This window comes from Rhinopithecus roxellana, chromosome 12, assembly GCF_007565055.1.
Source record: "Rhinopithecus roxellana isolate Shanxi Qingling chromosome 12, ASM756505v1, whole genome shotgun sequence".
NCBI classification, from domain to species: Eukaryota; Metazoa; Chordata; class Mammalia; order Primates; family Cercopithecidae; genus Rhinopithecus; species Rhinopithecus roxellana.
In genome coordinates this window covers 11,529,717-11,552,294 of record NC_044560.1, presented here as the reverse complement: position 1 = coordinate 11,552,294, position 22,578 = coordinate 11,529,717, and the positions used below count along the sequence as shown (strand labels likewise).

Here is a 22,578-nt window from a genome sequence, read left to right as displayed (position 1 = left end):
ACAAAGGTGAGAGACGTGGATACAGAGAAGAATGAAAGCCTTCTTTCAGTCGCTTGCTATAAAGTTATTATGTATCCCTCGGTTTCTCTATTTTCACATGCACATAATGAGGAAATAATGACCAGACTGCCAAAGATTGTTAGAAAATGTGGGTAAGGAGCAAATCTGGAGAACTGGCATTTGTGAGAAATGCTAGACCAATTGAACCTCCAAGCCAAGAGAGCCAAGAGAGCAAACAGGGCAATCGGTGAGGCAAGGCTCTGGAACCCCAGATCCCAGGTCTACCATAACTAGGGCAAGCAGCCTCATTTTCAGTGTTTATGTATTGGGCTGCAAAATAAGATTTTGTTAGGGAAAAAAGGGTTCCTTGAATGGAGAGGTGAAATTATTGAGGAGCCTGGGGCATAGTCCTTGACGTTCTCAATCCTCAGTTTCTAGATGATCTCTCAGTGCCTCATACACCATCTGTAATGGACGCCTCCTGCAGTATAGCTCCAGCTCGCATCTTTCCCCAGAACTCCAGATCTGTATGGCCAACTCCCCACTGCTCTGCTCTCCACCTGGATGTCTAGTAGGTATCTCCAATGCATCAAACAGACCACTATTTGTGGTAATTTGTTACAGCAGCAGGATAAACTAACACACTTCACAGAAAAACCAAAAGTCCTCATCTGTTGTGGGAACCCAAAACAGAGCTCCCAATGCTCTATCCCCACCACCCCCACAGCCACCACCCACACACTCCCCCATCTCAGTAAATGAGTGAGCATCACTCAGTTGCTCATGGCAAAGCCCCAAAGCCTTCAGTTCCTTTACTTCCTTTCTTTCCTTCACATCCCACATCCAATCCACCATGAGTCTTGTTACCTCCATTTTCAAAAATATATCCTAAAACTTGAACGTTCTTTACAACCCCCACTAACACAACTCTAGTTGAAAACTATATCATCTCTACACTGGACGGCTCTAATAGCTTTCTGTTTCCCTCTTGCCCTACTATAGCTTATTGTCTGGAGTGGCCAGGATTAACTTCTGAAAATGTAAATTAGATCCTACCACTCATTCTCTGCTCAAAATCCTTCTATGGCTTCATGTGGTAAGTGGGATAATGGGCCCCGAAGATGTCCATGTCCTAATTCCTGAAACCTGTGTGTATGTTACCATACATGGCAAAAGGACTTTGTGAATGTGACTGCATGAAGGATCTTGTGATGGGGGGTTGTCTTGGATTATCCAGGTGGGCCCAGTGTAATCGCAGGGGTCCTCATAAGAGGGAGGAAGAGGAGTCAGAAAAGGAGGCGTGGCGATGGAGGCAGAGGTTGGGGTGATGTGGCCAAGAGCCAGGGAATGCGGGCAACCTCTAGGGGCTGGAAAGGCAAGGAATGAGATCTCCCCTAGAGCCTCCAGGAGGAACTCTGCTGAAAGCTTGAATTTAGCCTCACGAGATCCATCCTGGATTGCTATCTTCCAGAATGGTAAAAGAATATATTTGGGTTGTTTTAGGCCAGTATTTGTGGTAATTTGTTACAATAGCAGGATGAACTAACACACTTCACATAAAAACCAAAAGTCCTCACCCTGGCTTGTAAGACCCTCCAAGGTCCAGCCTTTGCTAGCATCTCTGGCCTTATTGCTTAATGCTCTTCCTCGTTGACTCTGCTTTAGCCCCTTCTAGCTCTCTCTGGTCTGTCGTGCAGGTAAAGCTCATTTCCACTGGGGAGGTGCTCTGCACTTGGGATGCTCTCCTTCTAGGTCTTCCACTGGCTCCATTTCTCACTTTGTTTAGGTTTCTCCACAAATGCCATCTCGCAGAGGCCTTCTCTGATGATACAAACAGTGTTCCCCAAGCCCTGTCCCCTCACTGTGTACCTTGCTTTACGCTTCTTCATAGCAATAACTGCTATCTAAATTTATACTATATATTTATTTGTTTATTGTCAGTTTTACCCAGTGGGATGTAAGTCCCATGACAGGGGTGCGTATATTTACAATACCCCATGCCTGAAAGAGTGCTTATGAAATTCATTCACTCAGCAAATATCGGTTGAGGGCCTACTTTTGCCAAGTACTAGTCTAAGTCCCATGGATGCAGCAGTGGGAAAAGAAAAACTAACAGTTTGCCCCTCCTGACTCTTGCATTCTAACAGGGAAGACAAAGCAGAAGTAAATTACTAAAGTAGATACTATATCATATGAGAAGCACTATGGGAGAAAAATACTGCATGGAAACCAGGGGTGGGGTGCTGAGACCTTACAGAGGGTGGCCAGGAAGGGACTCACCGAGAAGCTAAGTGTAAGTAAGGTCTCAAAGGAGGTGATGAAGTGAAGCATGAGGTGTCTGACGGGAAGTGTTCCCAGCAAAAGGAAGGGTAAGAATAAAGGTCCTGGAACAGGTACCTGCAGGCCTGAAGGCTGGCCAGAAAGCTAAAATGCACAGGCCTAAAAGATGAAGTCAGAGAAGAATCAGGAACCTTAATCATGGGGGGCCTGAGAAGCTATCTCAAGGACTCTGCATTTCACAACTGACTGAGACAAAAAGCCATTGAAGAGTTTGGAGCAGAGAAGTGACCTGATAGGGTTTATTTATTTTTTAAGTATCAAGAGAAATGGTGAGAGCAAGACCAGCTTTGAGGCTACGGTGACAGTCCAGGTCAAACAATGGTTGCATTATAATTTACACGTAAGTGCTCTAAACAATACGTAGACTCCTTCAAGAAGCTTTCCCTGACAATGCACCTCCTCCTCCCCTCCAACTGGACTAGAGACCCCTTCTCCATCCTTCCTCATCATGCTGGTGTTATTCTGCATCATACAGCTGAGAATCTGCATTGTAACGGGCACTACACTCCCCTCCCCTTGCCCCCTTCAGGCCACAAGCTATGGGCACACAGGAACCCCAGCTCAGCTACTCGGCACCTGCCACTGCCTGATCCACAGTAGGTGCTCAGTCAGGGTCCTTCTCATGCTTGAACTCAACCTCAAAGCTCAAAGAATTTTATGTAAATTCTCTCTAACTTTTAATGGCAAAAACCACAATGACTTTTCCACAAACCTAATACAAAGTCATAGGAGGTTAGCCAGCCTCTTTCAGAAGCTCTCCCAGTAAGCAGTTTACATGTCTATGCACAGAGCTATTCCCAGTCATCTGTTTGCCTAGAGGTTGTGCATTGTTATTTTATTTTATTTTATTGATTTATTTTTTGAGACGGAGTCTCGCTCTGTCACCAGGCTGGAGTGCAGTGGTGCAATCTTGGCTTACTGCAAGCTCCGCCTCTCAGGTTCACGCCATTCTCCTGCCTCAGCCTCCCGAGTAGCTGGGACTACAGGTGCCCGCCACCACGCCTGGCTAATTTTTTGTATTTTTTAGTAGAGATGGGGTTTCACTGTGTTAGCTAGGATGGTCTCGATCTCCTGACCTCGTGATCTGCCCGCCTCGACCTTATTTTTTTTTGATACTTAACTTTTGTGGGTACACAGTAGGTGTATATATTCATGAGGTACATGCGATGTTGTGATACAGGCAAGCAATATGAAATAACTACATCATGAAGAATGCGAGAGCCATCCCCTCCAGCATTTACCCTCTGTGTAATACATAATCCAAATCACACTCTTAACTTAAAATGTACAATTAAGTTATTATTGATGCCGGGCGCGGTGGCTCAAGCCTGTAATCCCAGCACTTTGGGAGGCCGAGACGGGCGGATCACGAGGTCAGGAGATCGAGACCATCCTGGCTAACACGGTGAAACCCCGTCTCTACTAAAAATACAAAAAACTAGCCGGGCGACCTGGTGGGCGCCTGTAGTCCCAGCTACTCAGGAGGCTGAGGCAGGAGAATGGCGTGAACCCGGGAGGCGGAGCTTGCAGTGAGCTGAGATCCGGCCACTACACTCCAGCCCGGGCGACAGAGCGAGACTCCGTCTCAAAAAAAAAAAAAAAAAAAAAAAGTTATTATTGACTATAGTCACCCTGTTGTGCTATCAAATTGTTTTGTTTTTGAGATCTATATCACACCTAATCCAAATGGGGTTTAGGCAGTTCATAGTGAAGTCTGCAGGAGAAATGAACTGCGCCCCGCCTTACCTTCCGAGTGCTTCTTCTTGGTGTGATAGGCCAGGGCCGAGGCCTGGGTGAAGGTCATGAGGCAGTGCTTGCACATGAATGGGCGGTCCCCGGTGTGAAGGCGAAGGTGGTTCTTCAGGGTGGAATTGGCTGCAAACTTCGCCCCACACTCTTCACAGGAGAAAGGCTTCTCATCGAAGTGCTCTGTCAGCTTGTGGTACTGCATGCCTAGGGAAGCCACGCATACCAGAGGCCAGAAGAGATGCTACTAATCAGTGTTAGGAATCTCGCACAGGATGCCAAGAGCACAGGCCAGGCCTCCGGAGGAAGCACAGCATGAAGCCCAGGGTGCCAGGCCACGCTTGTGCCCACTGCACACAGCCGCGCTGCTCTCTGCCCACCAACTGGCATCTCCAAAGTCACCTGGCCTCATTCCTGGATGGAATCCCTTCTCTCTCTTAAATAGGACCCTGACACCCAGAACTAGGGAAACTCAACTTGCTTTTACATTTCATTAGGTTTATACAAATTCTAGGACAGGGGAAAAACATTCTGACTATACATCCCATGATTTCCATGACTCTTGTTTGTTACCAAGAAACAAGTGGCACATGGAAACATGAGCCAGGTATTAAGTAGCTGGTTATCACAGTAAACAGTAAGAGCTACAAGTTACTGTGTGCTCGCTCTATTACAGGCAGTGCACTGGTGTTTAGCTCTGTTACCTTAAGCCTTCATAACAATCCAACAAAGTAAGCGGCATCAGGGTGCTGCTTTAATAGATTTGGGGAAATCAAAGCTAAGGGGGCTGATTCCAAAGCCCATGCTCTTCTCAAAATATTACCCTGCATCTGTAGGAACCTGCTCTATTTTCTAAGCCCACCCACAGCCCTCACTGCACACAACAAAGGGCAAGGCCTGAAATCCAAACTATAAAACCCACAGTTATCATCCTCTGTTCCTTTGCCTTCTTGAACGTACCTGAGGCATGCGCAAATTCTCTCCCACAGAGGTCACATGTCACTGGAAGCCTCTTCTTCTTCTTCTTGGGTGCGTCGGGCTCTCCACCTGCACCATGGGCCTCCAGCTGATGTTTGTCCAGCTCTTTCTTCGAATCCTTGGTCTCTCTGCACTCCTTACACTGCACCTGTTTGCTCTTGGCCACCCGGCAGCGCTTCATGTGCACCTTCAGGCGGCAGTAGAAATGGAAGCTTTTGTCGCAGGCCTTACAGACGAAGCTCTTCTTGGCAGGGTCTGGGGAGGCAGAAGCCTCTTTCTCTTGCCGTCCTGGCAAGGAACCAGTCTCTCCTTGATCATTCTGTTCCCCAGGCTGGCTGTCTTCTTTGGCTGCCTTTTCATCTTCTTTGTTGTTGGCTTCAAGGTGAAATTTATTACTCACCTTCCACGTTTCCTTCTCTCCATCTTCCTTAGTAAGGACACCTGCACAAGAGAGACAGCTCGTGGCTCTGCAAACCCTGTTTCTATTTTGCTTTATAACATTTCTAACACAAAGGAGACTAGAGACTACTTGAGATCCTCAAAACCCTCTGAAGTAATATCATTGTCCTCTTTACTTTCCAATAAACACAAAGAACATTTTCCCTCTATGCCTCACGACTTTTTTAGGTATTGAGAGCATATAAAATGAATACGTAACTTAAGGTTGTGATAAACTCTGATACGAACTGCTGCCTCTTTCTTCAGGAAACAACCAGGGGTGCTGATAGGAACCCCCTTCCCACCTGGCCTGTTCCTTACCAATGTATGCTAACTCCTGCATGACAGGCTGCAGGCCTGGAAAAGATTTGTGGACACTGCACAGGAGGTGGCATATTTCAATGGCCGAGACTGATTTTTCCACGGCTCTGCTCAGCACTGCTCTCAGGGAAGCTTCAGGGCTGGCTGTCTCAGAGGAAATGCTCAGAATCTAAATGAATACCAGGAGACAAAGGTGTGGGGTTAATCTCAGCAGATTTTCTCCATGGTTTTCAACTTAAAAAAAAAAAAAAAAGCTAATCCCAGGAAGGCACTGCTCTATTTATAAGCAGTTTATACATCGCCTTGTGATAAATGTAGTGGACAGCTCTGTTTGCCAAAGAACAGGAAAACTAACAAAACAAAACAAAAAAAGAAGCATGTATCCAGATAAATGTGCAAATACAAAGAAGATATATGCAGGGAAGCATAAACATTTTCTATAAGAAATAGCTTATCGGAAACTAGGAGTCTCCCAGAGACCTTTTCTGGATTTTATTTTATTTTATTTTATTTTTTTTGAGACGGAGTCTCGCTCTATCCCCCAGGCTGGAATGCAGTGGCGCCATCCCAGCTCACTGCAAGCTCCGCCTCCCGGGTTCACGCCATTCTCCTGTCTCAGCCTGCAGAGTAGCTGGGACTACAGGCGCCCGCCACCGCGCCCGGCTAATTTTTTGTATTTTTAGTAGAGACGGAGTTTCACTGTGGTCTCGATCTCCTGACCTCGTGATCCGCCCGCCTCCCGGCCCTTTTCTGGATTTTAATACTAAAAGCTTGAAAAGCTATAGGATTTGGTCATCGGTGTGTCTGTCTTGAAACTCAGAGTAAGTTTTCATAACATATAATTGTCTCAGTGTCTGGAAGTAATTCTGCATGAGCAGTGGCTTCATATTTTTAGATACTTAGATATACCCGTTTAAACGTCATTTTCTTTCACAAAGAAACTCGGCGTTTTAAAGAAGGTTCAAATAGAAGCTTTAAAGAGGCCAAGAATATTATTTCAAAGCCGTTGTCCTCTTTCAGAACGTTAGAGCTATCAGCAGAAAGAGTCGGTACACTGAGAAAATAAAGCTAAACCATCCACAGATGGCCAAATGGAATTTTCATTTTGGAAGATATTTTATTTCTGCTCTTTTCAAGTCTATCTAAATAAACCTGATGTCCCTGGAGGCAGGCATGAGACTAATGAGTGAGGCTAAAACTGATCAACTGCAGAAACCCCATTTCTGAAGTTGTGGCATGCTGGAGAGGGTCTAACAGATGAATCTCTCCTCTGAAGCCCCACAGAAATGTGTGCCATCTTCTTCCCATCTGAGTCAGACCAACATGTGGCTGTCACCTGCATAGAGATAGTGAGAAACCCGCCCTTCTGCATACCTTCCACACCTGCAGGAATCAAAAGAGCACTACGTTTGAATCTGTAGTTTAACTTCATGTTCCTTTCTTGTTCTTCTCCACTCAAGATGCACATGATCCTGGGCTGGACACCCATGAGTTCCCCCAGTCCCCACCTGGTATTCCTGGGATGCTGGCCACATTGTGTGAAGCCTTACAGAAAATGAGCTGGCATTATTTGCTACCCCATATGGGCAAAAGCTTTGTTCTACCTATGTTTATTTTGGCTCTTTATAGAAGCCAGAATAGAACATGTAATAAGACCAGTTTTGCTTTCCTTCATCTGAGAGAAGCTGCTTCTTAGAACAGGTAAGAGAACAGTATCAGGGCTCCAGGGGATACCAGGTTTAGACAAATGGAATAAATTGGTTTGAGTCATAGGAACCCGGGTTCAAAGCCTGACATCATCTCCTCCCTGCCAGAGCATTTTAGACAGGTAACTTAACCCCTTGGGGCCTGAGAACCCTTGTCTATAAAATGTGGTAACATCACCTGCCATGTAGAGCTGGAAGGATTAAAAGAACAAACGTGTTAGGAAGCATTAGCCTAGCATGGGGTACAGATATTGGTTCCAGCCAGGCATGGTGGCTCACACCTGTAATCCCAGCACTTTGGGGAAGCTGAGGTGGGTGAATTACTTGAGGCCAGGAGTTTGAGACCAGCCTGGCCAACATGGTGAAACCCCGTCTCCACTAAAAATACAAAAAATTAGCAGGACATGGTGGTGCACACCTGTAATCTCAGACACTTGGGAGGCTGAGGCAGGAGAATCGCTTGAACCCGGAAGGCAGAGGTTGCCATGAGCCAAGATCGTGCCACTGCACTGCAGCCTGGGCGACAGAGCGAGACTTTGTCTCAAAAGCAAAAAAGAAAAAAAAAAGAAGGAAAACAACCCAACCAGATATTGGTTCCTCCCTTAGGAATGAAGACAGTCTCAGGCAACAACTGTAAAACTCTCCGGCATTTTGCTTTTTATTCCCACCACACCTCTTTCACAGTCTCTGCCAGGTGCTCCTCCTCTGAGGTAAAGAACTTGCACTCAATCTTCTGTTGGATGGCCTCCAAGATCAAGTGGTTATGCTTCAGGATTGTTTCTACAGTGGCACGTTCTGGGGTGGTCACTGAAAAAAAGGGGGATCAAAAACTCATTCGTCAAACAGTGAGCACCGTTTTTTCCTTCACCCTTCCTCCACTCAACTCTTCATAATGAAAACACATTTCCCCTATCTCCTGTCTGAGGCTGGCAGCGGGGAAAATGGCAAACAGCACTGTAATCAGAGTATAATAACGAATGTAAGTTTAAGATAATTACTGCATCTATTTTTTAAAAGGTTTACAAACTCTTGTGTCCTTGAACGAAAATGCCAGTCCTTACTTCTAATAGTAGGGATGTGGGTGACTACCGTAAGAGAACTCTTCCTATTTTCTAGGAAGCCTGACAGCCATCTCTAGTGGGGGCAAAACCCCTCCAGAGGTCAGGTAACTTACCTGCCCGGAAGAAAGCATCGGCACCAGACTCCCTTCGTATTTCCTCCATGAGCAGGTCCAATGGGCAGGTCTTTGTCTCCTGAACCACCAGCAGCAGTTGCCAAACGGCTGTGGCAGAGAGAGTCTGCTTTTCTAGAACTGCTGATACCAGGGAATTGAAACCACCTGAACCAGAGTCACGTTTCACAAGTTTCTCCATGACCTTCAAGATGTAACACAAATGCTCATTTAAGAGACTCTCCAGCCACTGGCGCAGCTGCAGAGCTGCAAGTCTAGGTATTGGGTTACAGTGAACATGTTTGAGGAAGGAGTTTTTCAACATCCTCAAATCTCTCAATCTGAGAGATTTCTTATACATGTCAAGGTTCTTCATTTGTCCTTTTGAATGCCTTTCCTTATTACCACAGAAATTAGAACTATTCTGTTACTCCACCTTAGAAACTGAGTTACCTTCTATTTCTCCTCCACTTAGCAATTCTCAACATGGCTACATATGTAATATTTACAGAAAATATAAATGTATATGTGGGTGTTCATATTTTTTCCTTCTTTTTCATTTTACCCTCCCCTCCCTCTGTTTCTCTCCCTCTCTTACCTCTCTTTCTCCAGGGACTAAACTTGTCATGTGTGAGATCATCTTTAATAAAATCTGGTTGTCTGTGAAAATCTCAGAGAGGTTTTCGTGATAGCGTCTCAATAGCTCAGTCCCATAATCATCAGGGCTTGGTTGGACTGTAAGGATATTAGCAAAACAATAATGTTTGATGCAACAAAACCTTCTACAAAAGACTCCAGGATACTACCAATGAGAGAGGAAGATAGCAATCAGCACAACAGCTCAGTGTCCTCTGCAGAGCCCTGGCTTGGGGCCTCATATGTTCAGAGCTCCTCTGCCTACCCTTAATCGCTTGGTGCTTCAGGGTCATAAAGCCATTAACACTTTGAAAGTCAGTGCCTGGTGGTAGGAGCTAGCAATTGTTCACCAGGGGGTTAATTAGAAGGCTGTACTTGTAAGAGACTCAGATGCGCAGATTCAAGGGGGGGTGCTTGTCAAGCCTGAGGTAGAGGATCCATGTGGCGATCCTAAAGACAAGCACGAATCAAGGCTGTGTGTGTGAAGCTGACCTGTGGTTTTTCTACTAGGTGCCCTTTGGGCCAATTTGTTAGGTTCTCTAAGAGGTCATATTTACTTGAAAGTTAAGTAAAATTGAAACTATCAGGCATTTCTCTTAGCTTTGCAGATATTTAAAAATGTACTCTCTTCTTTAGCTCAGTAACTCCACTTACGGAACCTTAAGAAATTATCTGAAGGTCTTTGTCTATGTGCAAAGGCAACTGTCAAAGCATAATCTGTGCTGATGATGACAGTGAAGATAACAAGTAATATTTACTGAGTGCCCATGTGCCGGGCACTGTGCTAAATGTTTAACATGTATTATACTAGCCACACAAAAACGAATGTGATAGGTACCACTCTTACCCCATTTTACACAGCAAATGAGATTCAGAAAGGTTAAGTCACTTGCTCAGGGTAGTACAGCCACAGAATGGTGAGGTGAGGCTGCAGTCCCAGGTAGTCTTGACACGAATGCCTACAGTCCTAACCATTACGCTACATGTGCTCTGAAATAAGGGCATGAATAATACACCATACACGTCCTTATGATGGAAAACTACACAGCCTTCAACAACTAGGACTGTGGGGAGTTTTTCTGAACTGTGAAAAAGAATACTGCTGTAATGTTACATGGGGGAACCATAAAATTATACAATACGATAGTATCTTAATATTATAAAAATGATAGATAAAATATGTCAAGGTGTTAATATAGGCATACTTGAGTGGTAGGATTTTAAATGGTTTTCTACCTTATATTTGGAATTGTCCAAGTTTGCATAAGTACATACTACTTTTATAGGCTAGGGACAAATATCCTTTTTCTGAAAACCATCTGAGTCCTAAATGCTCTGGGACAGGGAAGAGTTGGCTTAAATTGGATTGTCTTTCTAAGGCATAGGATATGGACTCATTTCCCCAAGCTGAACAGACACCAGAGTAGTGAGTTCTGGGGACTGCTGGAAGCAGACAGCACTCTAGCAGAAAAGGGGCGATCGAGATTTGAGGCTTTGCTGCTCCTATGTGTGAATATGGTTGACAGCGTGCTGAGCCTTATGAGCACATTTGCTCCTGTGGCTTTCCCAGGTGATCCTGGACAGCCCTGGGAAAGCCACATGTTAATAAATCCTGAGCCACAGGAACACCATGAGGGAGCTTAACCCAGAAGAGTCACTCTCAGATTTCAGATCTTAACTCCGGAGAGATCGAGAATTATTGATTTATGACAGCTAGTTTCTATACTGCAATGACATTTCTTAACATTATCTTATCTCCCCAGCATGGAGCCAAAAGGGTGTTTCAAGCTATAATTTTCTGGAAGAGTGGTTCCAGTCCAGAGAGTCAACAATTAACTAATACCTGTGGCGCTTGGCAAAGTGGCTAATTTCTGCAACTTCTCTAGCAGAAGGCCCAGGTTTGGGAAAGTCATCTTCACAGCCTGGAGGAGTTTTACCAAACTCTCAGCAGTCAGGGTCTTCTCTTCAGTCATTCTGTGCAACAAATTTTCTATTGTCTCCTTGGGTGTTCTGCCCTCACAGCAATTCAGAATCACCTGCAGTGCCAAGCAATCAACCAGACACCAGTTACTGGCAATTCAACATTTATCTGACACACCACTGGAAAACCTAGCAAGATAGCATCACAAGATGCCCGATCTCCAAGTCCTCCTCTGTTGGTCTCCAGCATTATTTTTTCCTATAGTTTCTTCCTTATTTTGTTTCAATAAAAATCTAAAATATTTTCCAAACAAATAACTGTGAAAATCTTTCTTTCTCAATTGCAGGCCTGTGTATATGCTCTGCCTCCAACAGCTTGCATTTTGTGGAAACATTCCTAAACTAGCCTATATGATATAGCAAGTAACCTGGTTCTTTAGATGTGGCTTGTTTGGACACTAAGATTGAGAAACACAGATTGACAATTAACATGGTTTAATGTTTTTTGGTCTTTTTTCAGCAAAGTTCATAATATTAGCATAGGTTATAATTTCATAGGTTGTAATTCCATTGTTTTACTTTACTTGCATAGTAATCTGAATACTCAGATAATGTGTACATTAGTCTGTGGACTCCAAAATATTAGATTTAAAGTGCCTTTCTAGATTATTTTTCTTGTGGATTCCTCATTATCCATTCCTCTCATTCTCAACAGCCACATACAGCAATTCCACTCCTTTGTCCTTCCTTGGTGTGCTAGAGGATTTTGAGTCAAAAGGGCACAGAACTCTAGCAAAACGATGAAAATAAAACACGTGACAGATATTTTACAGATATTTTTATATTACAATAGAACTATTTCTTAATGGACTATGGCATAATATGCATAGCTTAGCTCTTATGGAACTGATAAAGCAGGGGATTATTTCAATACATGTAATCTACAGATTCACAGAAACCGAATTTTGAGCTTTCCTTTGGGAAAATGCCAGTTCCTAGTCATGGTAGTATGCCAGAGGCTGCCATTATCAAATTAACTTCCATTTTAAAATAATGAATTTAGCTTTAAAACCAAATTGGTTTTATATATATGAAAGGAATATATACATAATAAATCAAGCTGTCATATTCTTTGTCAGTGCAGAATATAGTCATTCTCTTTCAGGTCTAATATATATATTTCTACTAAATAAATCATAATTTAAAAATTAAGAGCTTGTATCTAAACACCATACTGATTTCAGAACTAAATCTTGGTTCCTAAGCAATAATCTGATACATAAAGAGGCAGCCAGACACCGGTAAGAGTAAGCACAGGCTTTAAATCCAGACAGACCTAGTTCAAATTGCAATTCTAATATTTATTGCCTGTGTGACTTTGGGCAAGTTATTTAATTCTTCAAGCCTTATTTTCCTCACTTGAAAAAGAAGATAATACCAACTCTTGCACAGTTGTTACTGTAAAATGAAGGTGCTGTTTGTATGGCCTTGCCTAACTCCTAGGACATATGTGATCTTTAAGAAATGACTATGTTATTGATATGATTAGGGAGAAGTACTCACAGGGGTTAAGAGAATGTGCTTTGGTTAGAAGTCTAGTTCTTATTACCAGCCCCAAACAGCTGTGTCTTTGGGTGAGCTGCTTCACCTCCCTGTGTTCTGTTTCTTCATCTTTAAAATAAGGGTAATATCCATGATGTCATAAAGTTGCTATGAGGGCAAAACTCAGTAATGTTTTAAAAAGTCCTCAGCACATTGCCTGGCACACAATAAGCAATAAATAAATGACAGCTATAGTAATTACCTTTTTTTTCTGTTTCCAGTCCTTATGTAAATATGTTCCTGGTTACTGCTTCTTACAAAACCCAACATATTTATAAAGGCCATGGCATCCATTATTAGCATGGTTTCTAACCAGAAAAAAAGTTGGAAAAGGCCTGGGTACACATTCCACACAATGTCAAAATACTGTGGCTATTCAATCAACATTCACCTCTCCACTCCCACTTTATTAGTATGCTTCCACTTTCATGAGAAGGAATCACTTAATGAAGGTCTGGTGGAACCCCAATCTTAAGAAGTGTTTTTGTGATTTATAACTAATTTAAGCACTTCTGCTTCAGCTTTCTCTTTCAAGTAAACTGAAAGTGACAGAAGAAAATGACAGTGTGGTCTATCTTGCTGCAGAGAATGAGGCTGAGTTTGGACTCTATCTATAAATGCTGTTTTACCAAGATAATGAAACAGTTCAAAGGACACATTCAATCTAGCTAATAAGAAAAAGGTTTGAATGAGTAATCCAACGAAATCACTAAAGAGGGAATCAGGAACTTCTAGAGCTATAAGCAACTTACTTAAATTGAGTGTCTGAAATTACACTTAATTGGAAGACTAAGGAGAAAAGACAGAAGTTTAATCTTTGTTTATTTTATTTCTCTAAGAAGTTCAAAGGACTCAAAATTTTAAAAACAAATCACAAAATGTAATTCTGAGATTAAAGGTTGTTCCCTTTGTGTGTGTGCGTGTGTGCACATGCACACATGTGCAACATAAGATCACTGAGAAAAATAAAATTGAGGATCTAGTCGTCACTGTAAATTCAGGGCTTAGCCATTATACCAGTGGCTTCTAAACGTTTTCTCTCCTGAACACTTAAGTCACTTCCCACAGTTTTAGGAATTGATGCCACAAAAGTACTCTATCCCTATTCCTTCTTCCCAGATATAAAAGTATTTTTAGCACAAAGTTGAAATCAATAACACCAACAAACATAGTTATCTAGTTGCCTTGAGAAGTCATGCCAGCAGTTTTATGAGGATTTTAGTAGCTAGCTGGTGGGAGAGTAAATTGGTACAACCTTCCTGAAGGGCAATTTGGCAATATGTATCAAACACTTGAAAATTTTTATACTCTCGATTCCAAACTTCCACTTCTTAGAAAGTATAGTAAGGGAATAATTTCAGAGGTATGGAAAGATTTATGTGCAAGAATGTTTTTCACAACATCACTTATAATAGCCAAAAAAAAAAAAGGACACTGATGCCCAATGATAAAGAATTAATGAATTATGGAATGTCCATTAGACAGGATACAAAATCCATATTATACATATAGACATGTATTAAGATATTAAGTAAAAAGTCAAGTTAGAAAACCATATGTTCTGTATAACGCCATCCTGGGATGACTCAAATAAGAAAGAGGGGAACATGGCCGGATGCGGTGGCTCATGGCTATAATCCCAGCACTTTGGGAGGCCAGGCGGGCGGATCACGAGGTCAAGAGATCGAGACCATCCTAGCTAACATGGTGAAACCCCGTCTCTACTAAAAATACAAAAAAATAGCTGGGCGTTGTGGCGGATGCCTGTAGTCCTAGCTACTCGGGAGGCTGAGGCAGGAGAATGGTGTGAACCCGGGAGGTGGAGCTTGCAGTGAGCCAAGATCGTGCCGCTGCACTCCAGCCTGGAAGACAGAGCGAGACTCTGCCTCAGGAAAAAAAAAAAAGAGGGGAACACATGCTTCAGCATGTTAGCAGTGTCATCTCTGAGTGGTGAAATGTGAATTTTTTTCTTTTTGATTGCTTTCCCCATTTTCTACATATTCTGAATGTACAGTACATTTCTATAAAGAGGAAAGGTGTCATAATAATTACAAAATTTCCTTAACATTTTAACTCTTGATACAGTCGTTTACAGTAAAAAGTGATAGAGTCAGAGCAAGAATAGCATATATCCATCTGTCCATCTGTCCGTCCATCCATCCACCCACACATCCATCCATCCATCCATCCATCCATCCATCCATCCACCCACCCACCTATCCATTTTCCTTATGGCTCCATGTGCAAGGCCTTAAGCAAGTTACTGCAAGGAAAGCAACAGGATACAAAACAAGCACCTCAACTTCAAGGTGCTCACTATGCAGTATGTATTAAAATACTGCAAAGTATAAAATGCTATGTGCCACAAAAAGAATTTTTTTTAAGTGCTATATGAATTCAGGAGGAGGGAGGAGACACTTGACACAGTTACCCTTTTTTCAGTGCCAGTCAGGAATTCCTCCTTGGCTGTTTCCAGGAACTCCATAATAGGTCTCAGCTGTGTTACACACTGTATCAGGTCCTCTTTGTGTTCCAGTAACAGAACAGACAAGGTCTTTCCCTCCTCTGTGCTCCCTGGGGGAGAAAGAGTTAGAGACACACAAGAGAAGCTAGTCAATTTGAAGAAAATGACAGCATGGTTTGTCAAGAGAGATCTAACAGAATAGTAAAGTGATTTTCAGCTTATTCTGAGCACCTGAATGCAGAATCTCTTTTACAGAGGAAAATACTTTATTATTCTGTTTAAATTCTATGAAAGGAAAAATGTTTCATTTATCTGTTGAAACACAAAGCTGCAGAGCCAGCCAGAGGTTAACTTCTGGTTGGCAAGGCCACTGCTTTGTACCTAACCCAAATGAGAGAAGCTTCAGCCTTAAAGTGCTGTCAGCAAACCAGTCCACCCTGGGTACTCAAGTCATTGATTTGGATGTGTGGCTTTTTGAAGGGCAGGAGAACATTGATGATATTCTCCAACTTCAAGGTGTCAGACTAGTTAACTGTGGGATAGAAATGGAGACTCAAATTTAGTAGGTGTATATTTAACATGCAGCTTCTGGAATTTACATGTGAAACTTATGTGAAAACCACTTAATAACTAAGCTACCAAAGAAACGTATCACTGGAACAAACTTTATAGCATCATCCCAAAATAAAACCCTGCCATTCCAATCCATAGGATCTTCTCCTACCTTTTGGCTGCACTGTGTCTACATCTTCTGGCTTCCTGTCTAACAGTGCTGTTTTTACTGCAGGATTAGAATCTTGGTACAGCCTCAACAGGGACACAACGGTCTGAACATCCAGGCTCCCCTCTCTTACTTTACCCAGGATTCTCTGGAATGCTGAATGTCCTCCTTCACCCTCGAGACATTTCACTACAGTCTATGGAACAAAAGTACCCAGAAAGATAGATTAGCGATCCACAAGAACCATCCGCTCCCTGCATTTGGCAAACAAGGCCCTCAACAGTTTGATTCCTGCCAGCTTCTCCTGTAGCTCCTCATCCACTGCACTTTCTTCCCCAGTGGCAGTTCCAACAAGCCCCGCGGTCCCATGTTCCCACCCCTGTCTTCTGGAGGACTCCAATTCCACGACTCCATGCTCGAACCTTGCTCAGGGGTTACCTCTGCTGGGAGGCCCTTCCTGGCCACAGGCCCTACCTCCTCTTCACTGTTTTTAATTTGACATTTGTCATACTATAATTATTACATTTTTTCTCCTACTAGACTTCTTGAAGACACGAATTATGCTGTTCTGTATCCTCTGTATCTTCAGCAAATAGCATAGCCTGGCACACAGTAGGGGCTCAGTGAATTTTTAATAAACTTAATGCACTTCTTACCTAATTATACCTTTCTGAATCTGGCATTTTAAGTATTTCATGGGCAAGGATGTCTGAATTTAAATCTAATGAACTGTCATTTTATTATTTGAGAATGCAATTAACATCTCACAATTTAGGAAAAAAGAATACCTTAAATCATTTACATTATAAATGACAGGCTATTTAAAAAGACATGAGCCTTATTAATTTTAGATATAGTTGGTAACAATTAAGGCTAACAATGTGTTGGCTTGTAGTTGCCAGCTGTAAGAACATATGACTCACATGTTAATTACGCCGTGTGAATGACTGCTTTCAGCCTGAAGGGGCTTCACAGCTTCTTCCCCTAACCAACATTTATATAACGGGCCTTGCCTCTGGCTTTGTGCCACTTGACCTTTCGGTGGCATTTGGCAGTGCCTCTGTATCACAATTCTCTTCTGATTTCAGCAGCACTGAAGTATGTGGGATAAGAACTTGCCTTCCTGACCACTCCTTTTCAGCCTTTCCCACTGGTTCTTCTTCCAAATCCATAACCATTAACAGCACCTAAGACTGGTCTCAATCTTTTATGTTTTTTCTCCTTTTATACGCTCTCTTTTGAAAAGCTCTCACATGTATCGCTTTAACTATCACCTTTACGCAAACCACTCTGAAAAGCAGCTCTAACCCTGCACTGTTTCAATCCAGAGAATCCAGAGCTGCCACACAGTTTCTGCTGGACACACCTTATCCTCCCTCCAGAGGTCTCAGGGGCGCATATAAAACCAAAGTCATCATCTTGACTCTTCTAGACCCTTCTAAGACATCAACAACCCCAGTGGCAAAATAAACAAAATTAGCATTCCTTTCTTTGGTCTGACAGAACATCTCTCATGCAAATGCGAGGAAGGTCAATTGGAAGGTAGGATTCATATTTCTATTTTAGCAATAATTAATTTACTTGAAAAAATCTGGTAACCAAAACTGAATTTCGTGTGTCCAGTCATATGTAGAGTCTTTATATTTCTACTTGACAAAACTACCATCTACCTTTGATTTTTTTTAGTGTCAAGATTATAAAATAGAAAAATTTTCTCACCAGAGTCTTTAGAGAGCAAGAGGTTAGTTTTCTACACACACACAGTCTCCCCACCACACTGAAGGAGCTCATGAATACTGTATCAACACAGCAAAATTTAGCTAGACAGCTGTTATTACCAATTCTGGTAGTAAGTATATGTTTAAGATTTTTATTTAGAGAGATTTTATCTTTCTCCTCTCCTCCCAAGTAGAAATTATAAACGAGTTAGACCTTGTGTTTCTTGGCTTTGCTTTAGCTTGCTTCCTAATCACAGGATGTCTGTATAAAAAAGCTACATTAAACTTTAAAAGTTTCCTGTGTTTTTCAGTCATCTCCAAAAGTACACATAAACACAGTTTAATAATCCACATCAACATATCATTAGCATAAGAAACTTCTGAGAACCTAAGGTAACTCATCTTGTATTTAAAAAATAATAAACAAGCCGGGCGCGGTGGCTCAAGCCTGTAATCCCAGCACTTTGGGAGGCCGAGACGGGCGGATCACGAGGTCAGGAGATCAAGACCATCCTGGCTAACATGGTGAAACCCCGTCTCTACTAATACAAAAAACTAGCCGGGCGACCTGGCGGGCGCCTGTAGTCCCAGCTACTCGGGAGGCTGAGGCAGGAGAATGGCGTAAACCCGGGAGGCGGAGCTTGCAGTGAGCTGAGATCCGGCCACTGTACTCCAGCCTGGGCGACAGAGCGAGACTCCGTCTCAAAAAAAAAAAAAAATAATAATAATAATAAACAAGAAATGAAGATGTCAGTTGAATGCTTAATCCCCTTTGGCTAAATTAAATCAACTTTTCATGTTTTTGTTAGTTGGCTTGAAATCTCTTTAAAACGCCTTTTCACTGACAGCAGTAGGGACCCCAAGGCAGGCAGCATCTAAAATGGATCCTAATGATACCTGACTCTGGATATTCATGCTGTTGGATTGAACCTCATGACTTGCTTCTAAGAAGGAGAATATGGTAAAAGTTACAGGATGCTACTTTTGAGGTCAGGCTAGTTTGACTTCCATCTTGCCTGTGTTTTCTCTCTCTGCCCTTGCTCTGTGAGATGCAAGCTGCCATGTTGTGAGCTGCCCTATGGAGACACCCAGGTGGCAAAGAACTGATGTCTCCAGCCAACAGTCAGGGAGTAAGCTTGGAAGTGGATCTTCTGAAGCCTGCCAACAGCCATGAGAGTGGGCTTAGAAAAAGGTACTCCCTGGGCTGAGCCTTGAGATGCAGCCCTGGCTGACACCTTGACTGCAGCCTGTGAGCGGCTGAGCCAGAGGATTCAGATGAGCTGTACCTGGATTCCTGACCCATGGGAACTGTAGTAATAAATGTTTGTTGTTTGAAGCTGCTAGATTTTAGAGCAATTTGTGATACAGCACTGGATAACTAATACAGAGCCGCTTGCTGCTAATACCCTCAGTAAACATGTTTCTTCCTTTTTATTTTCCCTTTCCTTCCTGCCTGCCTTTTGTGCATCTCAATTAATACAGCATACAGCTATCTCATTCTAGCCTAGGCCAGGCTTTTTTTTTTTTCACCTGAAACTCTCAGAATATCCCAAATCCACATCTCTCGGTATCCAATTTGTCTGGCATTATCATTTGAGCCAGTGGGGAAGAGAAGCTTTCATCAATGGTGGCATCTGATACGCTTCTCATTATCCTCTCTGCTGTCTCCCTCTTTGCAGAACTACTCAGCAGTGAAATTAAAACATTTGTTCACTTCATTGCTCAACAGTGATGCTAGGGCAGCCATCTGGGAAGAGAAGCAGGGGTGGGCTGATGAAAGGGCCAGGAGAGGGCAGTTAGCTGCATGGACAGCCCTGCTCTCTCTGCTCTTTCTTTCAGAACCTACTGGGGACCTACACTCATGCCAGCACTACAGCAGTTACTCCATCAGCCCCCTAAAGCTGCCTAGGGCTCCACAGTGGAATAAGCAAGCAAGCCCTTTTCTGCAACAGTTTTTCTGCCTAAACAGAAGGGGATTAGGATATTAGGATAGGCAGGGGTTCATCAATTACTATCACGTAACAGAACTCCAAAAGCTGACCAAAACAGAGTTCTGTTGAAAGGGCTAAGTTCTTTAACCATACATTTGGAACTAACTCTTAATTCTCAGGGGTAAAGATACTTCAATAAATTCATGTTAATGCATGGTCACAGAAGTAATCTAAGTACTTTACCTAGAGTGAAATGTAGGTAAATATATTTCAAGATGAGACCATTTCTTTTCCTCTATAAGTGAAAAACCATTTAATCTTTCCCTTAACTCAAGCCTTGTAACTGAATTGACTTATTTACCCCAATTGTTTGCCTACTGCCTTCAGATCTGTTTGAGTTATACTATATTCTTGTTCACTCAGGCCTCCGTTGACTGCTGAGGGCTGGGTGATGGCAATAATGATAGAGACTATAATCGCTCCACATCATCCCAGACACCGTGCCATCTACCTTCCTCCTCACACCAGGCCTGGGAGACGTTACTACTACTATTTTAGATGAACTTCAAGGAGGTTAAGTAACTTGCCTAAGGTCACAGGTCTAGTAAGGAGAGTAGCTGGCACCCCTTTCACCGAGTTCTACCTCCCGGATTTAAGCATAATCGAATCTATTTACACTGGGTTCTATTAGACTTAACAGAATCAATACCGCTTTGAATACTGGGTAGTATGTAGACAATTTGTATCACTTTTCTTGGTCTCAATGAATAAACTGGTATATAGTAGGTGCTCAATAAATGTTTAATTAAATAAAATTCCCTTGCCATAAAACCATTAGCCCTTCTATCCATGGCTGCCTATCTTAAGCTTAATCATTAACAGAAAGGAGATTTGGAAAAACAACTACTTATTTTCACCTTTCATAGACCTGTAAAATGAATCTCATTAACTCACTCTCAAGAGGGCTACCCAACCCTGTCAGTGAACAGAGCCCTCCAAACACAGATCTGCACTTGACAAACCTCCACAGCAGCAACACGGCTGAAAACACCAGATTCACATAGGAGAAGAGACGTGTTTGCCTTTGAAATAAAGTTGAAGGGGAAAAAAATGCTACTAGGTCTTCAGCTTTGGGAGTCTTCTAGATTTTTAGGTGAAGAGTCGATCAAAAAGCACAGAAATCAATAGTAGAAAAAGCTATCTCCTTATTCTAGTTGAAGACCCACTTTGCTGTATACACAATTAATTAAAAGCAGAGACACGGCTAGGAATAAAGAAGAAAGACAATTCCAGCCTTCATCTTTCTCCTATGCTGGATGCTTCCTGCCCTCGAACATCAGGCTCCAAGTTCTTCAGCATTTGGATTCTTGGACTCACACCGGTGGTTTGCCAAGGGCTCTCCGGCCTCTGGCAAAAGACTGAAGGCTGCACTACCGGTTTCCCTACTTTTAAGGTTTTGGGACTTGGACCGATCCACCACTGGCTTCCTTGCTCCTCAAGGTACAGACGGCCTATCGTGGGACTTTACCTTGTGACTGTGTGCCACCTACCATGGCTTTGGCCACTTTCTGTTGGATTGCACCTGAAGTTAAAGCAGCTGCTGCCATTTCTGTCACCATGAGGGCAAGCCTTTCCGAAAGTGGAGGCCGCAGAGAGGAAGCATTGCTGAGACAGGGAGAAAGAACCCAGGTCCTGATGATAGTGTTGCCATAACTGTACCCAGCCATGGCCAGAGCTATCTCTCCTTTCACACTATGAAGTCACAGGAGCCAACAAGTTAACTTTTTGCATAAGCCAGTTTGGACCAGTAGATTGCACACAGAAGGCGCTCAAAGGAATCCCAGAAGCCTGGCGCTAGAAAGGGTCCCCAATTCAGCTGGTCCGGTGCTCCCTGCGGTACATGAATGTGTTTACGGCATCCCCCTGCAACTCTCTCTGATATTCCTATGTCTACCCTAACTTAGTTGTTTTATTATCAATGTGGTGCCTCCCAGGCAACGTGGTGTCCTGGATGAGAACGGGATCTCTGATGCCTCCATGCTTCTGAGCACCGCCTGGTCTGCAGGGACCATGGGTGGTGTCTGAATCCCCAGTGAAATTCCCTGAGCCTCAGAGTCCCCGTGGGCTTGTCTGTCACTGAGGTGCAAGCCACGCTCAATCCCTGGGGACGCTGAGTGCCGTTAACGGACACGTGATGCCAGCTAAATAAAAACAATTTTCAACCTCCAGAAAGTATCCCAGCCACTCACAAAATCATCCACTGTATCTCACTGTATGCAAGTCTTGTTAGCTCCACGCTGTTCTCAATCTGTAGCATCTCTGCTGCCTGCATGTTGGGAGGCAGACACATGTCAGAAAATACAGACGAGAGAACTGGAAAATGCCAGCGCCAGCGCCCTGTCCAACCCCTACCTTGCCTTTGTTTTTACCCACATGAAAACTGGCACAGAGAGGCAAAACAACTTGCCTAAAGCCACAGAGCAAATAAGTGGCAGTGTCAAAACTTGTTAATGCTAACGTCCAGAAGAGTTAAATAAATGATTCCTAAAACATAAAAAAAAAAAAAAAAGGCTGGGCACGGTGGCTCACGCCTGTAATCCCAGCACTTTGGGAGGCTAAGGCGGGTGGATCACCTGAGGTCAGGAGTTCGTGACCAGCCTGAACAATATGGTGAAACCCCGTCTCTACTAAAAATACAAAAATTAGCCAGGCATGGTGGCACGTGCCTGCAGTCCCAGCTACTCAGGAGGCTGAGGCAGGAGAATCACTTGAACCCGGGAGGCCGAGGCTGCAGTGAGCTGAGATTGCACCACTACACTCCAGCCTGGGCAACAGAGCAAGATTCAGTCTCAAAAACAAACAAACAAAAAACCAAAAACCAAAAAC

The 22,578-nt window shown here is 43.2% G+C and overlaps 1 protein-coding gene across 2 annotated transcripts in view; it reads right to left on the bottom strand.

Moving 5' to 3' along the window:
- Positions 1-22,578, bottom strand: part of ZBTB40 (zinc finger and BTB domain containing 40) — an 82,131-nt gene that overhangs the window by 14,160 nt on the left and 45,393 nt on the right. For both annotated transcript variants that reach the window (XM_030942809.1, XM_010364353.2), the window contains 9 exons: positions 16,047-16,239; positions 15,290-15,432; positions 11,180-11,372; positions 9,299-9,435; positions 8,704-8,905; positions 8,203-8,336; positions 5,824-5,992; positions 5,047-5,505; positions 4,087-4,293 (listed from right to left, as the gene is read on the bottom strand). In XM_030942809.1, the coding sequence (XP_030798669.1) occupies positions 4,087-4,293; positions 5,047-5,505; positions 5,824-5,992; positions 8,203-8,336; positions 8,704-8,905; positions 9,299-9,435; positions 11,180-11,372; positions 15,290-15,432; positions 16,047-16,239 (1,837 nt within the window). The remainder of the gene's footprint in view (positions 1-4,086; positions 4,294-5,046; positions 5,506-5,823; positions 5,993-8,202; positions 8,337-8,703; positions 8,906-9,298; positions 9,436-11,179; positions 11,373-15,289; positions 15,433-16,046; positions 16,240-22,578) is intronic.